This window comes from Gadus macrocephalus, chromosome 4 (assembly GCF_031168955.1).
Source record: "Gadus macrocephalus chromosome 4, ASM3116895v1".
NCBI lineage: Eukaryota > Metazoa > Chordata > Actinopteri > Gadiformes > Gadidae > Gadus > Gadus macrocephalus.
In genome coordinates, this window is record NC_082385.1 from 5,293,602 (window position 1) to 5,315,733 (window position 22,132).

A 22,132-nucleotide genomic window follows, 5' to 3' on the forward strand; every position below is an offset into this window, starting at 1 on the left:
AGTTTGAAGGCTGCAGTCAGACGTCCATCCGCAGGTCAAAGGTCAACCTGTGGAGCAGGGCGGTAGACTAGCACACATATGCACAACACATACGGGTGTGTGTGTGTTTTACTCCTTTCACAGCTGTTTACATCTCTTAGACACGTCTGGCTGTTTCCATGGCAACGCCGGGATGTACCCCATAACTCGATGCGCCAACCACAGCTGGAGGTGGAACATGTGTGTGTGTCTGTGCATGTGTGTGTGTGTGTGTGTGTGTGTGATTAAGGACAGCAGGAAGCGTGAATTAAAGATAAATAGTTTATGTGATTCTCACGATTCCATTAAACTCTATAATTATTCGATGTCATCAAAAACCTCCTCCATCTTGTCTGTCCCCCTCCTCCATCTTGTCTATTCCTCCATCTTTTCTGTCCCCTCCTCCATCTTGTCTTACATAATGCAGTGTGACACAAATGTGAAACTAGAATATTCCCCAAGGTCAGAGGTCAGAGGTTGAGGACGAGGTCATCCTCCAGCTACAACAAATCCTCTGGGCGTAGCAAAGCATTGTGGGTACAGAGTGAAGCCGGACAGCTGGCCAATCGGTGAGCAGGTAGCAGCAAACAGGAAGTGCGTCAGACTTAGTTTAGCCGTATAATCTACGTAGTAAAACATAAATATTAAGACATTAATACTAACCACATACTTAAAGACGTAGTGAGGCTAGTTTAAACATGGTTCAGGTCGAGACTTGAAAGACATTTGATCACAGTATGGATTGGCATGTGTTAGCATGTTAGCATGTTTTAAACCCCTCGATGGTAGAGAACATGCCATTACGATGGTGCCGGCAACGGGCTCCGCCCAGCGAGGGACTCGAAGTACACACAAGAACTCCAGGGGGTCAAAGGTCATTGCTTGGTTTGTAATGATTAGTGTAGTTACTTCTGCTAATTAGCGCTAGCTTGCGTTAGCTGCAGGAGTGCTGTGGAGATTGAAGCAGTTTAAACCACCAAGAGTCCCTACTCTGGCCGTCAAATCAGAGACGCCCCAAGAGGGCTTGTCCACTCAGATGTTTGATTTACAGATCATCCTAGCTGCCCTCCGCGTCCACTGGTGATGATGTCACACATCAACATCTCTCACCTGGGGGTAAAATCATACGGGAGGTGTTTAGTGTGTGTGTGTGTGTGTGCGTGTGCGCGTTTGTGTGCTTGTGCGTGTGCGTGTGCTTGTGCGTGTCAGACACTCCACAGAGAACAGTCCACAGAATCCGTCCCAGAACCCAGAACAGACGTAAACCAGGAGAAGCCTGCAGGGGGTCCAGGATGAGGACCAGGACCTGGGGACGAGTGGCCCGCCTGGTGGGTTGCCTCGTTAAAAAGTCCTACTGGGTCCACATTGATCCACATGGGTCCAGAGGGCCCAGGGGGTTCCGGGGGGGGTGGTCTCTGTGAGTTGTAGGTCTGGGTTCCGATCCGGCTCACAGAGGAAAGGAATATTCTGTGGAGGAGAACAGAGAAGAGGTCTGAGAGAGACGGAGAACATCGGTACCACTCTGCCTCACGCCACCACAGCTCCCCTCTTCCTCCTCCTCCCCCTCCTCCTCCTCCCTCCCCCTCCTCCTCCTCTCCCTCCTCTTCCTCCGCTCCCTCCTCCTCCTCCTCTCCCTCCTCTGTTTCCCCCTCCTCCTCCTCTGTTTCCCCCTCCTCCTCCCCCTCGACCTCTGCCTCTCCTCCCCCTCCTCCTCCTCCCCCTTCTCTGTTTCCTCCTCCTCCTCTCCCTCCTCTCCCCCTCCTCCTCCTCCTCTCCCTCCTCCTCCCCCTCGACCTCCTCCCCCTCCCCCTCCTCCTCCTCTCCCTCCTCTGTTTCCCCCTCCTCCTCTCCCTCCTCCTCCCCCTCTCCCTCCTCCCCCTCCCCCTCCTCCTCCTCCTCTCCCCCTCCTCCTCCTCCCATCAGAAACACTGGAAGGAGGTCACAGGGATGTCTTGCAGGAGCTCATAGGCCATTTTTTCATCTCATGTTTTTTACTTCTATTTTGTGTGTGTGTGTGTGTGTGTGTGTGTGTGGTGTATCAGAGGGAGCCTGTTGCCTAGTAACCCCGAGATCCTGGCGTGGTGCCGGGCGCGTGGCAGAGAAACCTCTCACTGTGTGATGAGAAAGAGGAGGAGAGAGGAGGGGGAGGTGGGGGAGGAGGAGAGAGGAGGAGGAGAGAAGAGAGAGTAGGAGGGGGAGGAGGAGAGAGGAGGAGGAGGTAGGGGAGGAGGAGAGAGGAGGAGGAGAGAGTAGGAGGAGGAGAGAGGAGGAGGAGGAGAGAGGAGGAGGAGAGAGTAGGAGGGGGAGGTGAAGGATATGTGAGCAGAGGTGAGGGGTCTGGGGGTCAGCGGATCTGGGGGTCCGAAGGTCTGGGGGTCTGGGGGGTTTGGGGGTCAGGGGTTTGAGGGGTCTGAGGGTTAGAGAGTTAGAGGGGTCGGTCAGAGGGTCAGAGAGGTCAGAGGGTCATTGGGGTTGGTCAGAGGGTCCGAGGGGTTGGTCAGAGGGGTCAGAGGGTTAGAGAGTTAGAGGGGTCGGTCAGAGGGTCAGAGAGGTCAGAGGGTCATTGGGGTTGGTCAGAGGGGTCAGAGGGTTAGAGCGGTCGGTCAGAGGGGTGAGAGAAGACCTGGGCATTGTACGGCCCCCGGGCCACATCCGGCCCGCGTGAGGTCTGTGGGGAGTTCACAATCAAATGTAAATGATTGTATAAACAAATAAATAATAATTTGGAATACAACTGCACTGCTTTTATTATGAAGACGACTTTTGTTGTTGCTTTTTTTGTGCGCGCGTATGCAGCTTCTTCTTCTCTGGTTGCAAGTCGCAACTAAAAATAAGTAGAAGAAGAACCCCGTCCACGAGTCACGAACTGGCCACGAACTGAGCTCACAAGAGACTTTAGCGCTGACGTGAATGGGCTGCTATTCCTGAAAAATGCGAAAAAAAGAAAAGTTGATACAGAGTGCCGAGTGTTTTAACCAAACATGGACTTCTAAGTATTTTTCACTGAAGTCAAAGGTAAAGCCATTTGCTTTGTTTGTGGAGAACAGGTCGCTTTGTTAAAGGATTATAATTTGAATCGCCACTACAATACTAAACACGCGGAGAAATACGGAAACTTGAGTGATGCAGATCGGGCACAGACATCTGAAGCTTTGCTAGCTAAACTGCAAAAGCAACAAGCCTATTTTACCAAGCGTTGCACATCAGGGGATGCAGCAGCCAGGACCAGCTTTGTGATATCCCACAAAATCGCCCAAAAAAGTAAGCCATTTTCTGAAGGGGAAGGAGTGTTTGGTGGACTCTGCTGCGCTTATATGCCCAGAGAAAGGTAGACCGGTCCAAAAAATATCGACCTACCTCTCTCTGGTGAAATGTGAACAAACATTTTCAGTGATGAACTTTAACAAATCAGGATGCAGATCTTCTCTCACTGATGATCACCTGTCAGCTGTCCTACGCATATCCACCTCAAACATTCAACCTGACTGCAATGCACTTGTTCAAGCCAAGCACAGACTAGAATTCTCTCACTGAACAAGAAAAAAAGAACTGCAAAACAGCTAATGGAGTAGTAAAACTAAAAACAAAAAGATAATAACACTTTGTATAAAGTAAATGTATTGCTGTTCTGAAAAACAAATGGCAAAAACATGCATTTTGATTAAAATTGCTTTGAGTATACTGTTCAATTAGTGACATGTTGTCATTTTGTACTATGTCTTCTTCAGTTTTTAATCTGAAGAAAACGCTGCAAATGAAATGGTAATTGCACTTTATAAAGTTCATTCAATGCTGTTCTTTGAAAAATTGTAAAAATGTTTTTTTCATATTCTTATCATAACATTTACTCTTACCAGTCACAGCTTATCGAATACCCCTACATTTTACTGCTTTTGATAAAGAGATCAAATTAATATTGAGCTGAATTGAATTTAACCTATTGGTCCGGCCCTCCTCAGCAGTCCCAGTTTCTAATGTGGTTCTTTGGGAAAATTAATTGCCCACCCCTGGGTCAGAGGGTTAGAGGGGTCGGTCAGAGGGTCAGAGGGGTTAGAGGGGTCAGAGGGGTTAGAGGGGTCAGAGGGGTCAGAGGGTCAGAGGGTTAGAGGGGTCTGGGTCTCTGCAGGCGGTGGAGGTGGGGTACCTGACTTGCAGACGGCTCCGTCTGTAGGACAGGTGTAGTCGCTGGTGGACAGCAGGAAGCAGCCCCCCGCCCCCAGGCGGTCCTGGTCCCTGGACCCCCTCATGGCGTCGCTCTCCCCCGGGGACCGGCTCCCCTCGCTGCCCCCGCTGGGGGCCGCTGACTCGACTGCAGGGGATGACACCGAGAAAAGGACCAATAGGAAGCTAGCACAGACAAACACAGGGGCTGGACCACAGTAGACCGGGTCAGACCTGGACCACAGTCGACCGGGTCAGACCTGGACCACAGTCGACCGGGTCAGACCTGGACCACAGTAGACCGGGTCAGACCTGGACCACAGTAGACCGGGTCAGACCTGGACCACAGTAGACCGGGTCAGACCTGGACCACAGTCGACCGGGTCAGACCTGGACCACAGTCGACCGGGTCAGACCTGGACCACAGTAGACCGGGTCAGACCTGGACCACAGTCGACCGGGTCAGACCTGGACCACAGTAGACCGGGATAGAACAGGACTAGAGTAGACCAGGTCAGACCTGGACCAGACCTCCCCATCTATCAGCTGGTACCTGAGCGTCTCCGCTGTGGGCCCCTGGGGAGGGGGCACAGGGGGGTCTGGCTGCAGGCTGGGGACCCGGTGTGGGCCTGGCTGCAGCTGGGGGACCCGGACTGGACCTGAGGGATGTGCTTCTTCCTCTTCCTGGGCAGCTTCTGCTTGGCCATGGCCAGGGAGTAGTACATGCCAAAGTTGTTGACGATGACGGGCACGGGCATGGCGATGGTGAGCACCCCCGCCAGCGCGCACAGAGCCCCCACCAGCATGCCGGACCAGGTCTGGGGGTACATGTCGCCGTAGCCCAGCGTGGTCATGGTGACCACGGCCCACCAGAAGCCGATGGGGATGTTCTTGAACATGGTGTGGTGGTGGGCGGTGGGGTCGTCGGGGTCGGCGCCCAGCCTCTCGGCGTAGTAGATCATGGTGGCGAAGATGAGCACGCCCAGCGCCAGGAAGATGACCAGCAGCAGGAACTCGTTGACGCTGGCCCGCAGCGTGTGGCCCAGGACGCGCAGGCCCACGAAGTGGCGCGTCAGCTTGAAGATCCGCAGGATGCGCACGAAGCGCACCACGCGCAGGAAGCCCAGCGCGTCCGTGGCGGCCTGGGAGGACAGGCCGCTCAGGCCCAGCTCCAGGTAGAAGGGCAGGATGGCGGCCAGGTCGATGAGGTTCAGCGCGCTCCGGAAGAAGTCCCTCTTGCGGGGGCTGAAGGTCACGCGCACCAGGAACTCGAAGGTGAACCACAGCACGCACACGCCCTCCACGTAGGTGAGCGCCGGGTCGGTGAGGACCTCGTACTGGGGCGCCGGGGCCGGCAGGCTGACGTCCCTCTGGGGGTCCGTCTTCAGGACCACCGTGTTGAAGGCCTCGTGGGTCTCCAGGCAGAAGGTGGTGATGGAGACCAGGATGAAGAAGAGGGACGCGAAGGCCACGAACTGGGGAGGAAGAGGAGGAAGAGGAGGAACAGCTTCAGACGACACAACAGAGAAACTTTGTGAATAAAGAAATGATGCTATATATACTGTAAAAGTAGAACTAGGGCAGGAGACAGAGGAGGGGGCCGGGGGGGGAGACGTGTGAGAGGAGTGATCACGGCGGTTGAACACCCAGGGGACGACGGCTCGCTGTGCGATCCCAGCAGCGTCCGGAGACTCAGCAGCATAATTAACTTCACTATCAATTAACTCATCAGGAGGCTCCAGAGAGACTCTGTTAACCACCGAGGCCTCAGACAGGAGGACTCTCCTTCACGCCGCAGACAGACACCATTGAGATGAGTCCCTGGTGCTGTCACACCGTCTGTCACCTGGACATCTGAGGCCGTGTTTCAGCAGCCCGGTGTGTGAAGCTGCTTTGTGCTGCTGTCGGCCAGCCGTGGGGGGGAGCGCGGGGGTACTGGGGGGGGGGGGGGACTATATTTAGAGTAGAACCTTCTGGAGGACACCTTGTAGTTTCACATCAAAACACAAGATGAGTGGTCCTTGTGTCTGTCTGTGCTCCTTGTGTCTGTGGTCCTTGTGTCTGTCTGTGGTCCTTGTGTCTGTGGTCCCTGTGTCTGTGGTCCTTGTGTCTGTGATGTGGTCCTTGTGTCTGTCTGTGCTCCTTGTGTCTGTGGTCCTTGTGTCTGTGCTGTGGTCCTTGTGTCTGTCTGTGGTCCTTGTGTCTGTGCTGTGGTCCTTGTGTCTGTGATGTGGTCCTTGTGTTTGTCTGTGCTCCTTGTGTGTCTGTCTGTGGTCCTTGTGTCTGTCTGTGCTCCTTGTGTCTGTGGTCCAAGGGTCTGTGGTCCTTGTGTCTGTCTGTGGTCCTTGTGTCTGTCTGTGCTCCTTGTGTCTGTGGTCCTAGGGTCTGTGGTCCTTGTGTCTGTCTGTGGTCCTTGTGTCTGTCTGTGGTCCTGGTTTCGGTCTGAGGTGAATGAGGACGGAGGCTGGCTGCTCCGATTGTGTTCTGGGTCAGAGCCGCCCTCCCTCCCTCCCTCCCTCCCTCCCTCCCTCCCTCCCTCCCTCCCTCCCTCCAAGGTCTCCATGGAAACGCCACCTCTCTTTCTTTTTAAAGAAACCAAGATTTGTGAGAGGGACAGGGAGGGAGGGAGGGAGGGAGAACTACCTCCCTCCCTCCCTCCCACCCTCCTCCTCTTCATTCGAAAACCAAAAGAATAAAGAGAGAATATACAGCCTTCCAGTCACACAGTCACAAACACACACACAGGCACGCATGTGGGCCCATTTGCACACTGATGACAACCACAAAAACACTGATACACACACATGCACGCCCTCCCAGACACACACTCAAACAAAGCAGCAGCATCTTCCACCTCAACATGGTCTGGCCCCGCCCCCCTGGCCCCGCCCACTGGCCCCCCCCACTGAAGTTAGGCGACAGCTGATTCCGGGGAACCCTCCTGAACCCCATCACCATTGGCAACCAGCCAGCAGCAGGCTATATATAGAACGGGAGAAACTTCAGACTTCCTCATGACTTTAAGACAACACGATCCATATCAGGAGAAAGACTGAGCCATCATGAATCAAGTCCATGCAGAGCTCCTCCTTCTACCAACTAACTTCTCCACACACACACACACACACACACACACACACACACACACACACACACACACACACACACACACACACACACACACAATGTGTTGCTAAGAGATAGGGAGGTCCCGGTGAGGGGTTGCCATGGCTACGGCTGTCTAAATCCAACGCATCTCCATTTCCTGTCCCAAAAGGAAGTGAGAACATCTTGTATACCGTCTTCGGCCCGCAGGCAGAGCTTATCAGGTGATGGAGGTGTTATGGACCTATTGCTGGATGTTGGTCTCCATGGTGACGAGCTATGGCTGCATGCGACACATCTCACCTGAGATGTCTCTCACCTGAGATGTCGCTCACCTGCCTCTCACCTGAGGGGTCTCACCTGATGTCTCTGTCTTTCAACTGAGATGTCTCTCACCTGAAAGGTCTCTCACCTGGTATCTCAGGTGAGAGGTCTCTCACCTGGTCTCTCCCCTGAAAGGTCTCTCTGAGAGGTCTCTCACCTGGTATCTTCACCAAACTCTAAATAAACTTTGATAGATAATATATCATAAATAAGATACATTCATACCATAGTGACATCCAAGAAAGATTCAAGATTACTTGATTTGAAATGCCTTGGACATAAAGACTGCCACGCCGAAATGTGTCTATCGTCTCCTCACAGTAATAATTCTGCTAGTAATACATCATAGTAATGCAACATACCGGCTGCAAACTCCTGTCTGTCTGTCTGCTGGCGTTAACCTTTGCGTGCGTGCGTGCGTGTGTGTGGGTGCGTGCGTATGTGAGTGCCTATGCGTGTGCACGTGCGCATGCACAGCAACCCTTTCCACTATATCAAAGCATTGATGCAAACTATTCCTGGCATCTGCCCCTCGACGACCTTTGAACCGAAATTCAAGTCTTTGATGGGGTCATCGTAGAAGTGGAACATTTAAATAATAAACGCTAAAAATATACTCGTCTTCTATGTAATGTTTGATGGTCTAAAATAGTGTGTGTGTGTGTGTGTGTGTGTGTGTGTGTGTGTGTGTGTGTGTGTGTGTGTGTGTGTGTGTGTGTGTGTGTGTGTGTGTGTGTGTGTGTGTGTGTGTGTGTGTGTGTACATGTGTCTTCTTCAACAGGATGAAAGTCATGTGACAGTGGAGTCTATTCTGAGGTATTAATGATGTTATTTATTTTTAGATGACTCCTGTCATCTGCTCAGGTGAAGCCCCCCCCAGTGGTTTAACACACAATGGAAAACAGATTTAGAATGCAGAGCCACCAAAAATAACATCTCTACAAAGTACTTTCGCCACAAACACATCTCTATTTATTTATCTATTTATTTAAGACAGAATTGCAGAGTGATATCAGAATGTCCATGAATTTGTCCACCAGGTCCCCAGAACGGCTGGGCCTAGGGCTGGGTGGTTGGCATAAAAAATAAAATCTCTGATTATTTCAAACTATTATCACTTTTAATGGGTTTTTTTCTCTTAAAAAAAAATGGACTATAAATGACAAATATATATTTTTTTTTTAAGTTGGGATTTTATTTGAACAATAACCATGATGAACAAAAGCAAAGTAAATAAAGTGGGGCAGGGCAAATTCAGCAACATTTTTACGGCTTGGTAGCTTGTATTTGGGGTCGAGTGTGTGAAGCATTCGGATGACTCCCTTGTCATAGAGAAGGAAAGACAGGGGAGAGAGGATGAGACATGGTTGAGAGAGGAGCCAAAGGGTGAGTAAAGGGGGAGCAAAGCCTCTCTCTCTCTCTCTCTCTCTCTCTCTCTCTCTCTCTCTCTCTCTCTCTCTCTCTCTCTCTCTCTCTCTCTCTCTCTCTCTCTCTCTCTCTCTCTCTCTCTCTCTCTCTCTCTCTCTCTCTCTCTCTCTCTCTCTCTCTCTCTCTCTCTGAATGCACACTCTGAGGTAATAACCACTTTTAGGGTAGAATCAAAACAAATATAATCAGTAACCACTGCGATATATATATATATAGCAGTGTCTTCTAAGGTGTGTGTGTGTGTGTGGTTACAATGCAAGCTAAAAGGAAGCGATGGAGAGATGGCAGGGATGGTCTCCTAGCAACAAGCTAAAAGGATTAAAGACAGCGCTGTGTGGCCACGCCCCCTCGCCCCGGTTCTGGAAAAAAATCCTGGTGGAGTTGGCCAACAATCAACACTGGTACCAGTGTCTATAACTGGTACCAGTGTTTATAACTGGTACCAGTGTTCATAACTGGTACCAGTGTTCATAACTTGGTACCAGTGTTTATAACTGGTGCCCGTGTTTATAACTGGTACCAGTGTTTATAACTGGTACCAGTGTTCATAAACTGGTACCAGTGTTCATAACTTGGTACCAGTGTTTATAACTGGTGCCCGTGTTTATAACTGGTACCAGTCAAAATTCACTAAGAAGTCGAGGCACAATGGGGTCACCATGGGGTCACCACGGGGTCACCACGGGGTCACCACGGGGTCACCACGGGGTCACCCTGCGCCATGCTCCGGGCCCCCAGACCAATCATGGAGGTCAGAGTCCTCCCAGTGCCCCCAATCCTCCCAGGATTCAGAGTATATATTGTTGTTATTATTATTACATTATCATACTGTGATGTGTTTCTGAGACCTGGTAGGTGAGGAGTGGAGACCGCCCTCTGCGAGGTGGACCTCATTAGCTAATGAGAGACACCACCCACACACCAACCACATACACCCCACCATCAGCCTCCACCTGGTCCTGGGTCTATGAGGTTGTCTATCTTTAGGGGCGCACCGTCTAAATAAACTCAACTTAATGGCTTCAGTGTGCCACAAAGCAGGAGATCAATAGATCAGTATTAATAGTCTTTTGGTTTTACAGCGCGTTGTGTTTCTGCTATTTTGAGATGTAATAAGAAGTTGCTGTGTGAGAGACACACACACTCACAGTTGTTCTCAGCCTCAGTTTGAATCAAGGTGCTTAACCACTGTAATTAATGGATGATGGACCCTGGCCCCTGACTCTACTCTTTAACCTGATGCAGTCATCCTACGACCCGATAACCCCTGAACCAGTAGTCTGCTGGCTTAGACCCTGACCCCTCTGAACCAGAACAGTCTGCTGTTTTACACTCTGATCCCTCTGAACCAGTACAGTCTGCTGGCTTAGACCCTGATCCCTCTGAACCAGTACAGTCTGCTGGTTTAGACCCTGACCCCTCTTAACGACTAGTCTGCTGGTTTAGACCCTGATCCCTCTGAACCAGTACAGTCTGCTGGTTTAGACCCTGACCCCTCTGAACCAGTACAGCCTTCTGGTTTAAAACCCATCCGCGCATCACGTAGACCACGTGGAGGACGCAGGACGTCAACATTGAAAGTTCAAAGATCTGATTGAACGGGTTCATCAACACACACCTTCTCATCACTAACCCCAGTATGGCAGCGAACCCGGCGCTGTTCCCTTTAACTTCACCGCTGACAGTTCTAACTTCTAATTGTGAGCACGTGGGTTCTTACCCGAGCGGCCCGCGAGGAGTACGGGTCATCGAAGAGGTTCCAGACCGCCGGCCGCCACCTCCTCCACAGGCCGGCCACCCCGCCGTGCAGCCCGGCCGGGTCCTGGAGCCCCAACCGGCCCGCCTCGTCGTCCTCCCCGGGGTCCACCGCGGTCAGCTGGAACGCGTCCAGCGCCTCCTCGGCGTCGCGGTGCTGGCGGTAGGTCATCCAGCAGCACGGCTCCACGTCCATCTCGTCCACCCCCCAGAAAGCCAGCTCCTCCTCGAACAGCGGCCCGCACACGTCGGCAGGGCAGTGCAGCCTCCCGGTGCGGTAGTAGTTGAGGACGTGGGTGAACACCCCCGGGTGGCGGTCGAAGAAGTACTCGTCGGTGGCGGGCTCGTGCTCCAGGAAGCTGGGAACCCGCTGCAGCTGCTCGTTTAGCAGCGATTCGAGGTCCGGGTCCAGGTCAGGGTCAGGGTCCGATGCCAGCAGTGCCAGGCGGGTCCCGGGGAGGGTCTTCAGGGTGGACCGGTAGGTCTCGTGGCGCGTGCCGCCGACGTTGAGGACGATCCTCTGGTGGTCCTCAAACTGAACCATCGCTCTGGACCGGACATGACGCGGTGGGCCACCACGCGCCGGGTCCCGTCACGGCGCCGACCTCTGGACCTCCGACCTCTGACCCTGCCAGTGGGCGGGGGGGGGGGGTCGGGGTTTGAGGGTGAGTGGATGATCCGGGAGCGCGTGGCGTCAGTTGCGCGCCAACCCGCTCAGTCCGCGCGCTCACCTCGTACCAGACCAGACAGGTGAGCTCGCGGGCGCTTCGCTCGTCTCGCGGAAAGTCACCTGTCCTCCGGCCTCGCTCCCTTTCCTCGGCTCGCGGACGGTCACCTGTTCTGCCGCCTCGCGCCCTTTCCTCGGCGTCGCTTCGTGAATGCTCCTTCACCTGCTCGAAGGCGATACTTACGTGCGCGCGCGCAAGTCTCTCCTCACAGCAGGGATTCAATTGAATATGTAGCCTATCTATTCCTATATCAGGTCCTCGCGCGCTCTTGGTAATTCGTGATCCTCGAAGCTCCGCCGCCACTTTTTCCTACTTGTTTGGAGAACGTCTGGTGCAACAGGTCGCGCCCCCATACCAGTGCGCTCTGTGGTTACGCCCCCGAGTTGGTGAGTTGCAGTCTGTTAACTTGGGTAGTGAGTTCACTTAGGTAGTTAGTTAGCGTAGTTTATAATCCCGAAACGAGACCAGTCCTCTGCGCGTGTTTCAGTGGGTGTGGCGGCTCGCGGAACACGCGCTTCTCCTGCGCGTCTGCGCGAGGGGACGCAGCCTACCGTCTCCAGAGGAACAGGAACCCTCGCGTGTCTTCGTGTTTATATAACTTAAACAACCGAATCGTGAGATGTCGCGAGGTTTAAGATTCAAGGTTTAGATATATTCATGTTTACGCATAATTTTTCTCTTAAACACGTACACCTTCTAAAAAGCAGTTTTTGGAACGAGCCGAAAGAACTTTTTTAGGTTAATCACTCAATTATGTATTCCAGAATATCATTATTTGTGAACAAAAGTCTGTATACTCGACCTGACATTCAGCAGTGTGATTAAGGCCAGCGCTGTGGAGTCGTCTTATGGAGGTTAATTGTGAACCTTCATCAATCACATGATCTAGGACATTACCCAGGAGAGACCAGGCTCTGGACACACACACACACACACACACACACACACACACACACACACACACACACACACACACACACACACACACACACACACACAGAGGGGGGGGCATGGCGTGCACGGTTGCTATGCCGACCCGTTGGAGACGTGTCCAAGGTTTTCTTCAGTGTTAGACCTCTGCTCCATCTGAGCAGAGACCTCCACAATGTTCTGCTTAACGTTCTGCTGGGTCTGGCAGCACGAGGTATTCAGAGAGACTCTATAAGGACTGGAGTAGTCTCTATAAGGACTGGAGTAGACTCTTATCAGTAGACTCAGTCGTAAATTATATCAATAGCCTATTCTCTATCAGGAATAGACTATAGCAGTAGTAGACTATCAGTAGACTCATAATTTCTAATAATTTAAGCATGTGTAAAGTAGCACAACTTGGATCAATTCAGACAGTAACCATCACCCACTATCCGTTTATTTTGTAGGAGTCAGTCACACTGACTTCACACACAAATCACATCTGGCACGAAAGATATAAATTAAGAGTGATAGAGACAGAACCATCAAGGATTGAAGCATGGCAACTGTAATGGAAGAAAATCGCAAATGCTCATAAAATTCCTCAAGGGGTTTGTGTTCATAACTTTCAGACTGAAAGCAAATGATTCTGAATGTCAGCTCAGGAGTGAATGAAACTAAAAGACAATAAAGAACTGCAAGCTGCTAGCTTAGTAAGGTCCGGAAGAAATTAAAAGAACACGTCTGGCTTTGTGGAACAACTTGGCAGTAGCTTTCTTTGGCAAAGAGCGCCATCTAGTGTACCGCTACTGAAACAACAACAAAAACACAAATAAATACACATGCAAACACACTCAAAAATAACTTACAACAAATAATTTCGATAGCAACCACATAAACAAAGGAGTTAGTGGATATGATAGTAGCCTGAAGGTTAGGCTGGAGCCAGGCACGATTGAAGCAGAACACGTCTTCAAAGTCAAACACAGGATGTTCTAGATTATTATCGTCCTACTTTTGACACTTCAAAATAAGGGCGTTCAAGCAGTAATGATAATGAATGTAATATATGATAATAACAACGATGTGACCACATTCTGTGAGGGTCAGGAGTCTCATAGAGTACTAAAGTATAAACGTCACGTTGTCCTGTCAACCGGATTTTCTGTTCTAAACAACCTAAACGAGAGATGGCGTTTTCCATTGCTTCCATGTGTCGTTTCTTTCAAAAATGAAAATAAATCACTTTGAAGAGGTGAAAATCACTACCAATCGAAACATGTCGAGGCGTTCATGTATTCCCCTTGGGTACTAAAAGGAAAAGTTTGTAAACGTTAGTTTATTATTATTCTTTTTATATGAAGACAATCTATTCTCAATATTACTTCATTGGTTAATCAAACTCGCAAATCAATTCGCAAAAAAATCGTTCCTTTTCTATAAAACGTTCATGTGGCATAGGATTTCCCCTTGTTAATTTGGTTTGTGTAGAACCGAAAATCGGTTGCTATGGAAACGTGACGCACTCTATTGTGGCCGGGGGTGCCGGCGCCGGACAGAGGCAGAGAGTTCCTCACAGACAGGAAGTTCCTCAAAGACGTTCCCCACACCCCTCTCCAGAGGAACCTGGAGAGTGGTTGGAGCCTCCTCCTCTTCCTCCTCCTCTCCTCTCTCCTCCTCCTCTCCTTTCTCCTCCTCCTCTACTCGTCCTCTTCTGTTCTGCTCCTCCTTTTCCTGAAGCTCCGGCTCCGCCCCCAAAAAGTCTTCGGCCTGCCCTTGGCCAATCAGCTCTTCGCCTGTGGGCGTGGCCTCTTCAAAGGGTGTGGCCTCTTCTGAGGGCGTGGCCCCTTCAGAGGGGGTGGCCTCTTCTGAGGGCGTGGCCTCACGAGCTGCCAGCGACTCGATGAGCTTGTCAAGGTTGCCCTGACTGGTCCCCTCTGAACAGGAAACAGGAACTACATCATCACCTGCTTAGAGCAACACACCAGGTCACTAATCTACCATACCAACACACCTAGTCCTGTGCACTAGCACAACAACACACCGAGTCATGTGCACCAGCATGGGGGATGTGGTCAGGCCTACGTTGTGACAGTCATGTTTGCGGGTCGGGTTAGCTGTCGTGCTAGCGGGTCGTGTTAGCAGGTCATGCTAGCGGGTCATTCTAGCGGGTCAATCTAGGCTAACCTGGGGAGCCGCTGGCCGGACACTCCATGCCCCTCTTCTTCATCAGGGAGCGGATCGTCTGCAGCTGAGACATGATCTCATTCTTCTGCTCTTGAGCCACCGACTTAACACTGCACACACACACACACACACACACACACACACACACACACACACACACACACACACACACACACACACACACACACACACACACACACACACACACACACACACACACACACACACACACACACACACACACACGTTACAGAGAGAGAGGTTGCACAGAGAGAGGAGAGTGAGTAAGAAAGAGAGAGACCTCACCAGTTGGTCAGGGGGTCCAGCTGTCCCAGGATGGAGTTCAGCATCTTCTCTGTTTGGGCCAGTCGCTGCTCCAGCTCGTTCAGCTGCTTCTCTGTAGTGACACCCGACATCGCACCATCATGACAACACACTATCATGACATCACACTGTAGCATGACATCAGACTAGCATGACAACACCCCTGTAGCATGACATCACCCCTGTAGCATGACATCACCCAGCAGCATGACATCACCATGTAGCATTACATTTACACGCTTTTATCCAACGCGACTGACAATGAGTACATTTGTCAGAAGAAGGTGAAACAACAATATATCACTGTCGTTCATAAAACAAAGTTTATAAGTTCATAAAACGAACATACAATAACTGCGTGAGAGGGGTGTGGGGGGGGGGGAAGGGAGGAGCCTATGCAGAGTCCAGGTGAAACTTGAACAAGAGAGTAGCATGACATCAACCCCTCTAGTGCAGCCAAACCGGGAGCTGTTGATTTAACATCTCTATGCAAACACGCACTGCCACCACACAACCCTCCCGCCGGCAAACACACCTGTTCATACACACACACACACCTGTTCATTCAACCCCACACACACACACACACACACACACACACCTGCCTCCGCTGACTTGCGGGCTCCCTTCTCCACCTTGTCCTGGTCGGTCTGGGACTGGTCCGCCGCTTTCATCTGCAATGGGACGTCCCACCGTTAGACCCCCTCTAGGTGAACCCCCCCCCCCCCCCCGACCCTGAGCAGATATTGAATTCTGACCTTGAGGAACTTGTAGGCGGCGAACACGCCTACACCTATGGCGTACAGTGGCATCAGGGTGAAGACGTAGCCCTTGTTGCTGCTGCCTTTGTACTTGTCGCTCTTCATCTCCTGCTCCATCATCACCTTCATCTGCTGCAGGTTCTCCGTGGTCTGGGCGCCAGCCTGACCCCTGACCCCCCCGCTTGGCCTGGCTGTGTCACACAGGTAAATGGGCCGTATTTATATGAATTAAACCCTTAAACATGCAAACGAAACTGTCCATAAATCAATGCGACTCTGGGCTGGATGTAGAGAATGGCCGAGACCAGGTGTTAGTATTTGTATTATTTATGCATTTGCACATGCAGGGTGGTTGAGCGACCTGGCTGGTTAAGGGATTTGCATCCTTCACCGACAAACACGACAGAGGATCCAGCGGCGGGCTATCCCACTGGGGCCCACCCCAGACCTGCTTCCATGGGGGGTCAGGAGGCACTGAGGCCCATCCCAGACCCCCTCCAAGGGGTGTCAGGGGGGCTTAACGTACCTTTTCTGTGATACCGGGGGTCGAAGCCCCGGGTCTCCGTCCCCGCGGGGCCCGACCCGACCCCCAGCATCCTCGGCAGGACGACAACCGAGAAGAGCACCACCGTGAAGGCGATTACCACCTGCTGCGACGAAGACCACACCATCCTTTTCCTCCACACGGACGCTGCAAAAGGAACTCGAGTAGAACCGTCGCTGGCCTCCGGACCAACGGACCGAGTCGTTCGTGGAGCGGTGGTAAAGTTCTCCTAACTCAAACTGAATGGTCTGCTCTCTTTAGCATCCAGCGCCAGTTCCTGATAAAAAAAACACTGACAGCAGCTGCTGTCCCTAGGAGCGAGGTCTTCCTCTCCGTGTTTACCAGAGCCTCCCGGTACAGGGACCACAGCGCCCCTACCGGTACTGTGACCACAGTGCCCCTCCCTACCGGCGATCCCACAGGCCATTCCTTATTTATTTTCTTATTTACCATTATTAGTAATACTGCCATGGGCTAGAACAGGCTCATGCGACGAGGAGGCGCTGGTCTGGTCTCGAACTTTAATGACCCATCAGGGATGCAAGGTCAAATGGAGATTAGGTCCATCGTCTCCTTGGTCCATTCACAGTAGAACCAGCTGAAGACTAGTGGTACTGGCCCGCTCCCAGTCAGAACAGCTCAAGACTCTTGGTACTTGGCAGCTCCCAGTAGAACCAGCTGAAGACTGGTTCCACAGTTTAGTAAGAGGTTCTCCATATAAGGTCATTTCATTAGTAATATTTATTTTAATATGAATAATTATAATAAACAATATTTTAAAGAAAGTTACGTCAACCTCAAGGACAAATGTTTTTTCTCAGAGAAATGTTTAATACTTTGTTTATACCCTTCTCCCGTAACATTACAAAAATCTGTACATAAAAACACATCAAGAGGAGGAGGAGGAGCTGGATAGGGAGGAGGAGGAGCTGGATAGGGAGGAGGAGGAGCAGGAGGTGCAGGAGACGTTCTGTTCTTGGTCTCAAGCACAACTGGTGACAGTTTGTTTCATCACAAATGTGACTTCATCATTTCCAGACCCCAGCATCAGGGCCTGACCTACAACTCCCCCCTTTTCTTCTTCTTCTTCTTCTTGTCGAGTGGTGCTGGCGGGGCCGGAATGGGCGGGGCTCCGAGCTTCTTGGTTTTGGCCTTCTTCACCTTTACCTTCAGGGCTTCGATGTCCAGCTTCTCTTCTGAGGACAAAATGGAGGACAGGTTTATCACAGGGCCGCAGGATGATCAGAGGAACCCAAAATATATTTACTTCTGACCCTCTTACCCCTAAGAGGGTTAGAGGGACTTAACCGTTAAGGAGGGATTAAATGGTCTTTAGTACCTTTAAACCCTTTAGGGAGGGTAAGGGTTAGAGGGTATTTACCTTTAGGGAGGGTTTAAAGGGTCTTAACCTTTAGGGTAAGGGTTAGAGGGTCTTTACCTTTAGGGAGGGTTTAAAGGGTCTTTACCTTTAGGGTAAGGGTTAGAGGGTATTTACCTTTAGGGAGGGTTTAAAGGGTCTTAACCTTTAGGGTAAGGGTTAGAGGGTATTTACCTTTAGGGAGGGTTTAAAGCAGGGATGCCAGGGTGAAATTGGTCAGGGGGCCAGATTTTTTTCAACAGAGACCTCAGGGGGCCGGATTACACTTTCGGACTGAAAAGGCCTGAAAAGGCCTAACACTGCCTCAACACATGGATAGGTAGGCTATTTAAAATTATGCTTGAAGGCCTAGACATCAAAAATAAATTGCAGTGGCCCCAAAATAGCCTCACAATGAGGCCTACAATTACATAGCCTAAAGCAGGAGACAGCTCCCCTCAAAGAACTTAACATTTTCCTATCCATGCAAGTAGCCTACATTTATAAATGAGAAATGCAACAAAATAGACTAGGTGCCAACAAAACACATTTCCTATAAACTGTTAATTACTCTTATTTTATTTATTGAAGGCTTGCACAGGTGAACTAGGCGATCGCCTAGGGCGGCAAATGCGTTGGGGGCGACAAAAGTGTTGGGGGCGCCCCCTGGTGGCGGCCTTAATTGATTAATACATTTTAATGAAACAAGCGTGTTTTGTAAACACGTTTCGAAATGGAATGGAGAATGGGGGATGAATAGTTATTGAATCGTAACAGACCAGCAGCAGTAACAGACCAACTGACGGATTCCAAAAAAATAAATAAAAAAATAAATTAATTAAATTAAAAAAATTGATAGAAATTAAATAAATACATATATTCTCCCCTTAACACCCGCGGGCCGGATGTGACATACAGTCGGGCCGTGTCCGGCCCGCGGGCCGTAACTCTGGCATCCCTGGTTTAAAGGGTCTTAACCTTTAGGGTTAGAGGCTCTTTAGCTTTAGGGGTAGAGCCTTTACGTTTAGGGAGGGTTAGAGAGTCTTTACCCCAAGGGAGGGTTAGAGGGTCTTTACCTTTAGGGAGGCTCTTCTGGACAAAGACCTTCTCCTTGGGAGGAACAAACGCCTTCTTTCTCTCCTCCTGCCTCTTGGAGACCTGCTCAGCCTGCTTAGCCTGGGGACAGACAGACAGACGGAAGGAGAGACAGCCAGAGAGAGACAGAGAGAAAGAAACAGAGACCTACAGTTAGGATGGGGAAGTATGGACAGGTATGTGAGCCATTAAGTATGGGTCGCTGATTGATGGTGTGGTCACAGTAACCCACAGATTGTGAATCTGCACCGTAGTATTGAGTCTGCACAGCACAGACAGACGGAAGTCCTCATGGAGCTCCAGTCTCTGGGAGTGAAAGCATGGCCTTACCTTGACCTCTTGCAGCTTCATTCTTTTCTTCTCCGTCTCCTGGAGGAAGAACTCGCCGCTGGCCAGCTCCCGGTCGACCTGCACACACAAAACACATCAGCCTCTGTGCGTGTACCTGTATGTACGTACCTATGTGTACCCGTGTGTGCGTGTACCCGTGTGGGCGTTTATTCGTGCATGCCTGTACCCGTGCGTGCCTGTACCCGTGTGGGCCTGTACCCGTGGGGAAACAGCCAGTAACAGGAAGCTGTCCCCTCCCTACTCAGATTCCCATGAATGAAACCATCCCAACATGTGTGAATGAGGAAGACCAGTCCCTTCACATTTAACCGATCGGACCTCGTGAGCCGGAAGAGCCCCCCAAGGAGCGGTCCACTACCAATCTGAAAACACGCTGCCACCATGAGCCCCCCCCCCCCACAGCAGACAATATGAACACAAACTATGAGGGGTCTCTCTCTCTCTGGGCCCCTGTGTTTGTGTACACCTGTGTGTACACCTGTGTGTACGTGTCGGCTCTCTGTGTGTGTGTGTGTGTGTGTGTGTGTGTGTGTGTGTGTGTGTGTGTGTGTGTGTGTGTGTGTGTGTGTGTGTGTGTGTGTGTGTGTGTGTGTGTGTGTGTGTGTGTGTGTGTGCACCTTGCTCTCTGGGGGCTGTGGGGGGAAGGGCGTGTACTCCTTCTTCTTGCTCTTCTTCTGAGGTTCTCGTCTCTTGGAGACGTTCTTCTGACGGAACCGTGGAAGGAAGCGCTCCCAGCTCTGGTTCTTCAGCTCAGCGTCCCGGGACAGCTCCTGCTTGATCATCAGGGCCTGACGCACACACACACACACACACACACACACACACACAAACCTTAGTTATGTTCTATAGGAACCACTTCCATCTTAGTGCTGCGCTCATCTTCTCAGGGGGAACCCAGACGCTCATCTACGTTTATTCTGCGATGGAAGAATTTCCACCAGTACCTTGATGTTGTAGATGGGGTGGATGTTCTTCATGGTATCCATGACGACCTTACGCACCTGAAAACACACAAGGCACCTTCAGAAAAACACAAACGACCCTCACACTCAGAGAAAGAGAGACAGACAGCTTGACAGACATCGTTTTAACCATAAGGTCTCCGTCAGTCAGGGGCGGAGTCATGGCCGACCACGCACTCACACAACCGAACTCCACCTTCAGACGGAGGGAAACCCCGAGTAGAAACCCGAGCGGAGCTCCTACCTCCTTGAGGCCGCTGAAAGGACCCAGCGCCGACACCGTGTTCCCCTGGACCATGACGTAGCAGTTTGTGAGCAGCTCCAGAGCCTGACGGAGAAGACACTGTTAGCATGACGTAGCAGCTAGTGAGCGGCTCCAGGGGGAGGAGACACTGTTAGCATGGCGTAGCAGACACACTAGCCCCTTTAGCCTGCCTGTGTGTGGGTCAGGGGCCCTCAGCCTGCCTGTGTGGGTCAGGGGCCCTCAGCCTGCCTGTGTGTGGGTCAGGGGCCCTCAGCCTGCCTGTGTGGGTCAGGGGCCCTCAGCCTGCCTGTGTGGGGGTCAGGGGCCCTCAGCCTGCCTGTGTGGGGGTCAGGGGCCCTCAGCCTGCCTGTGTGGGGGTCAGGGGCCCTCAGCCTGCCTGTGTGTGGGTCAGGGGCCCTCAGCCTGCCTGTGTGGGTCAGGGGCCCTCAGCCTGCCTGTGTGTGGGTCAGGGGCCCTCAGCCTGCCTGTGTGGGTCAGGGGCCCTCAGCCTGCCTGTGTGGGGGTCAGGGGCCCTCAGCCTGCCTGTGTGGGGGTCAGGGGCCCTCAGCCTGCCTGTGTGTGGCTCAGGGGCCCTCAGGTACCTTCAGAGTGGATCCTTTGGGGCCGATGAGTCTCTGTCGTCGCTTCACAAAGCGCTCTCTGTTGCGGACCACGGTGCCCACTTTGATGATGTCACAGGCCACGTCGTCCTGCAGGATGCGGACCGCCTGGCCGCACACACACACACACAGCAGAAGGAGAAACAAGGTCAAGAAGCAGAAGGACAAGCCCAAATAAAAACAAACAATAGATTTTGAATCCTAACCGATCGTGAACATCCTTCCTCACACCAGACAAACCCCTCCACACGCAGGAGGGCTCCCGCGGCCGGTCACCGTGGTTACCTGCTCGAAGACCGTCGCCATGGTTACCTGTTCGAACGGCACGCTGCGGGCCAGCAGCTTGATGAGGTCGCGGGCCCTGACGATGGCGTAGGGGTCAAAGGTCTTCTTGGTGGTGCTGACCGTCACACTACCCTCAATCAGGTCCAGTGTGCCTTTGATATGCTGCAGGGGGAAGGGGGACATTAACCCGGTCACTAACTTCAGCCACTCAAAACGACCCTTTAACCTCCGATCTCATTCAGCCACTCAACACCACCCTCTGATATTCGGTCTCTCCTGAAGGAGTCTGCGGTGTGACATTCTGCAGAGACCACTATGGGGGGCCGTTTGAGGACACCTCATACCAATGTGGGTCCCGGGACACAGTGGTTCTGACTCACCGTCTCCCCCAGCGCCTTCTCCACCAGCGGCCAGCACTCCTTCAGGTAAGCCTCGCGATACTTGGGGAAGAGCGTGGCGAAGCTGCTCTCCTCCAGCAGCCCGCGCGGGTTGTCGTCCTTCGTGAAGCCGGGCTCCTTCCATCCCTCCGGGACCGTCAGCAGCTCCGCATCGGCCACTACAAACAACAGTTAACCACTTTACTCTATACAAACAGTTAACTACATTATAACTTGAACTCTTTAACGAACAGTTAACCCGATTTATAACTAACTCTTTAACTCTCCCCGTGCCCTGATCTCATGGTGATGCACGGCGTGGAGATCGTTGTGATTTAAGTTCACTTCTGCGAATCAAAATGGTTTTACCGGACCACGGATTGATTGACAGCCTTGCGGCACGGAAGATTAACTGTTAGAGACTGGTACCTGGTTCTGCAGTCTTTTTAAACCTCGTTTCTTTCGGCGTTTCCCTCACGCTGCTGCCTTTCGTGGAGGACGCCATTGTTGTTCTCCGAGAGAGGAAGTGACGTCAGTTGTTTTCATACCGTTCGCCCCCTGGCGGAGGAACCGAAGCACTCCCGTTCACAGACG

The 22,132-nt window shown here is 51.8% G+C and overlaps 3 protein-coding genes across 4 annotated transcripts; all 3 read right to left on the minus strand.

Moving 5' to 3' along the window:
* Positions 1-282: 282 nt before the first annotated feature.
* Positions 283-12,196, minus strand: kcnc2 (potassium voltage-gated channel, Shaw-related subfamily, member 2). 2 transcript variants are annotated; one of them, XM_060049622.1, is made up of 4 exons: positions 10,757-12,190; positions 4,733-5,654; positions 4,163-4,327; positions 283-1,485 (listed from the first exon to the last, which is right to left on the minus strand). In XM_060049622.1, the coding sequence occupies exons 1-4, from the start codon at positions 11,333-11,335 to the stop codon at positions 1,466-1,468; spliced, it is 1,686 nt and encodes a 561-aa protein (XP_059905605.1). In that variant the 5' UTR covers positions 11,336-12,190; the 3' UTR covers positions 283-1,465. The 2 variants fall into 2 exon arrangements, with proteins under 2 accessions (XP_059905605.1, XP_059905604.1); XM_060049621.1 differs by lacking the exon at positions 283-1,485 and adding an exon at positions 1,913-2,129 and having other exon boundaries at positions 10,757-12,196.
* A 678-nt stretch (positions 12,197-12,874) lies between these two features.
* Positions 12,875-16,602, minus strand: ccdc107 (coiled-coil domain containing 107). The gene is made up of 6 exons (XM_060049644.1): positions 16,230-16,602; positions 15,701-15,894; positions 15,544-15,616; positions 14,925-15,015; positions 14,619-14,728; positions 12,875-14,368 (listed from the first exon to the last, which is right to left on the minus strand). Exons 1-6 carry the CDS (start codon positions 16,372-16,374, stop codon positions 13,959-13,961), a joined length of 1,023 nt encoding a protein of 340 aa, XP_059905627.1. The 5' UTR covers positions 16,375-16,602; the 3' UTR covers positions 12,875-13,958.
* A 371-nt stretch (positions 16,603-16,973) lies between these two features.
* Positions 16,974-22,099, minus strand: krr1 (KRR1 small subunit processome component homolog). The gene is made up of 10 exons (XM_060049636.1): positions 21,968-22,099; positions 21,542-21,717; positions 21,189-21,323; positions 20,859-20,984; positions 20,257-20,340; positions 19,995-20,051; positions 19,668-19,838; positions 19,030-19,107; positions 18,681-18,780; positions 16,974-17,443 (listed from the first exon to the last, which is right to left on the minus strand). The coding sequence occupies exons 1-10, from the start codon at positions 22,041-22,043 to the stop codon at positions 17,307-17,309; spliced, it is 1,140 nt and encodes a 379-aa protein (XP_059905619.1). The 5' UTR covers positions 22,044-22,099; the 3' UTR covers positions 16,974-17,306.
* Positions 22,100-22,132: the final 33 nt, after the last annotated feature.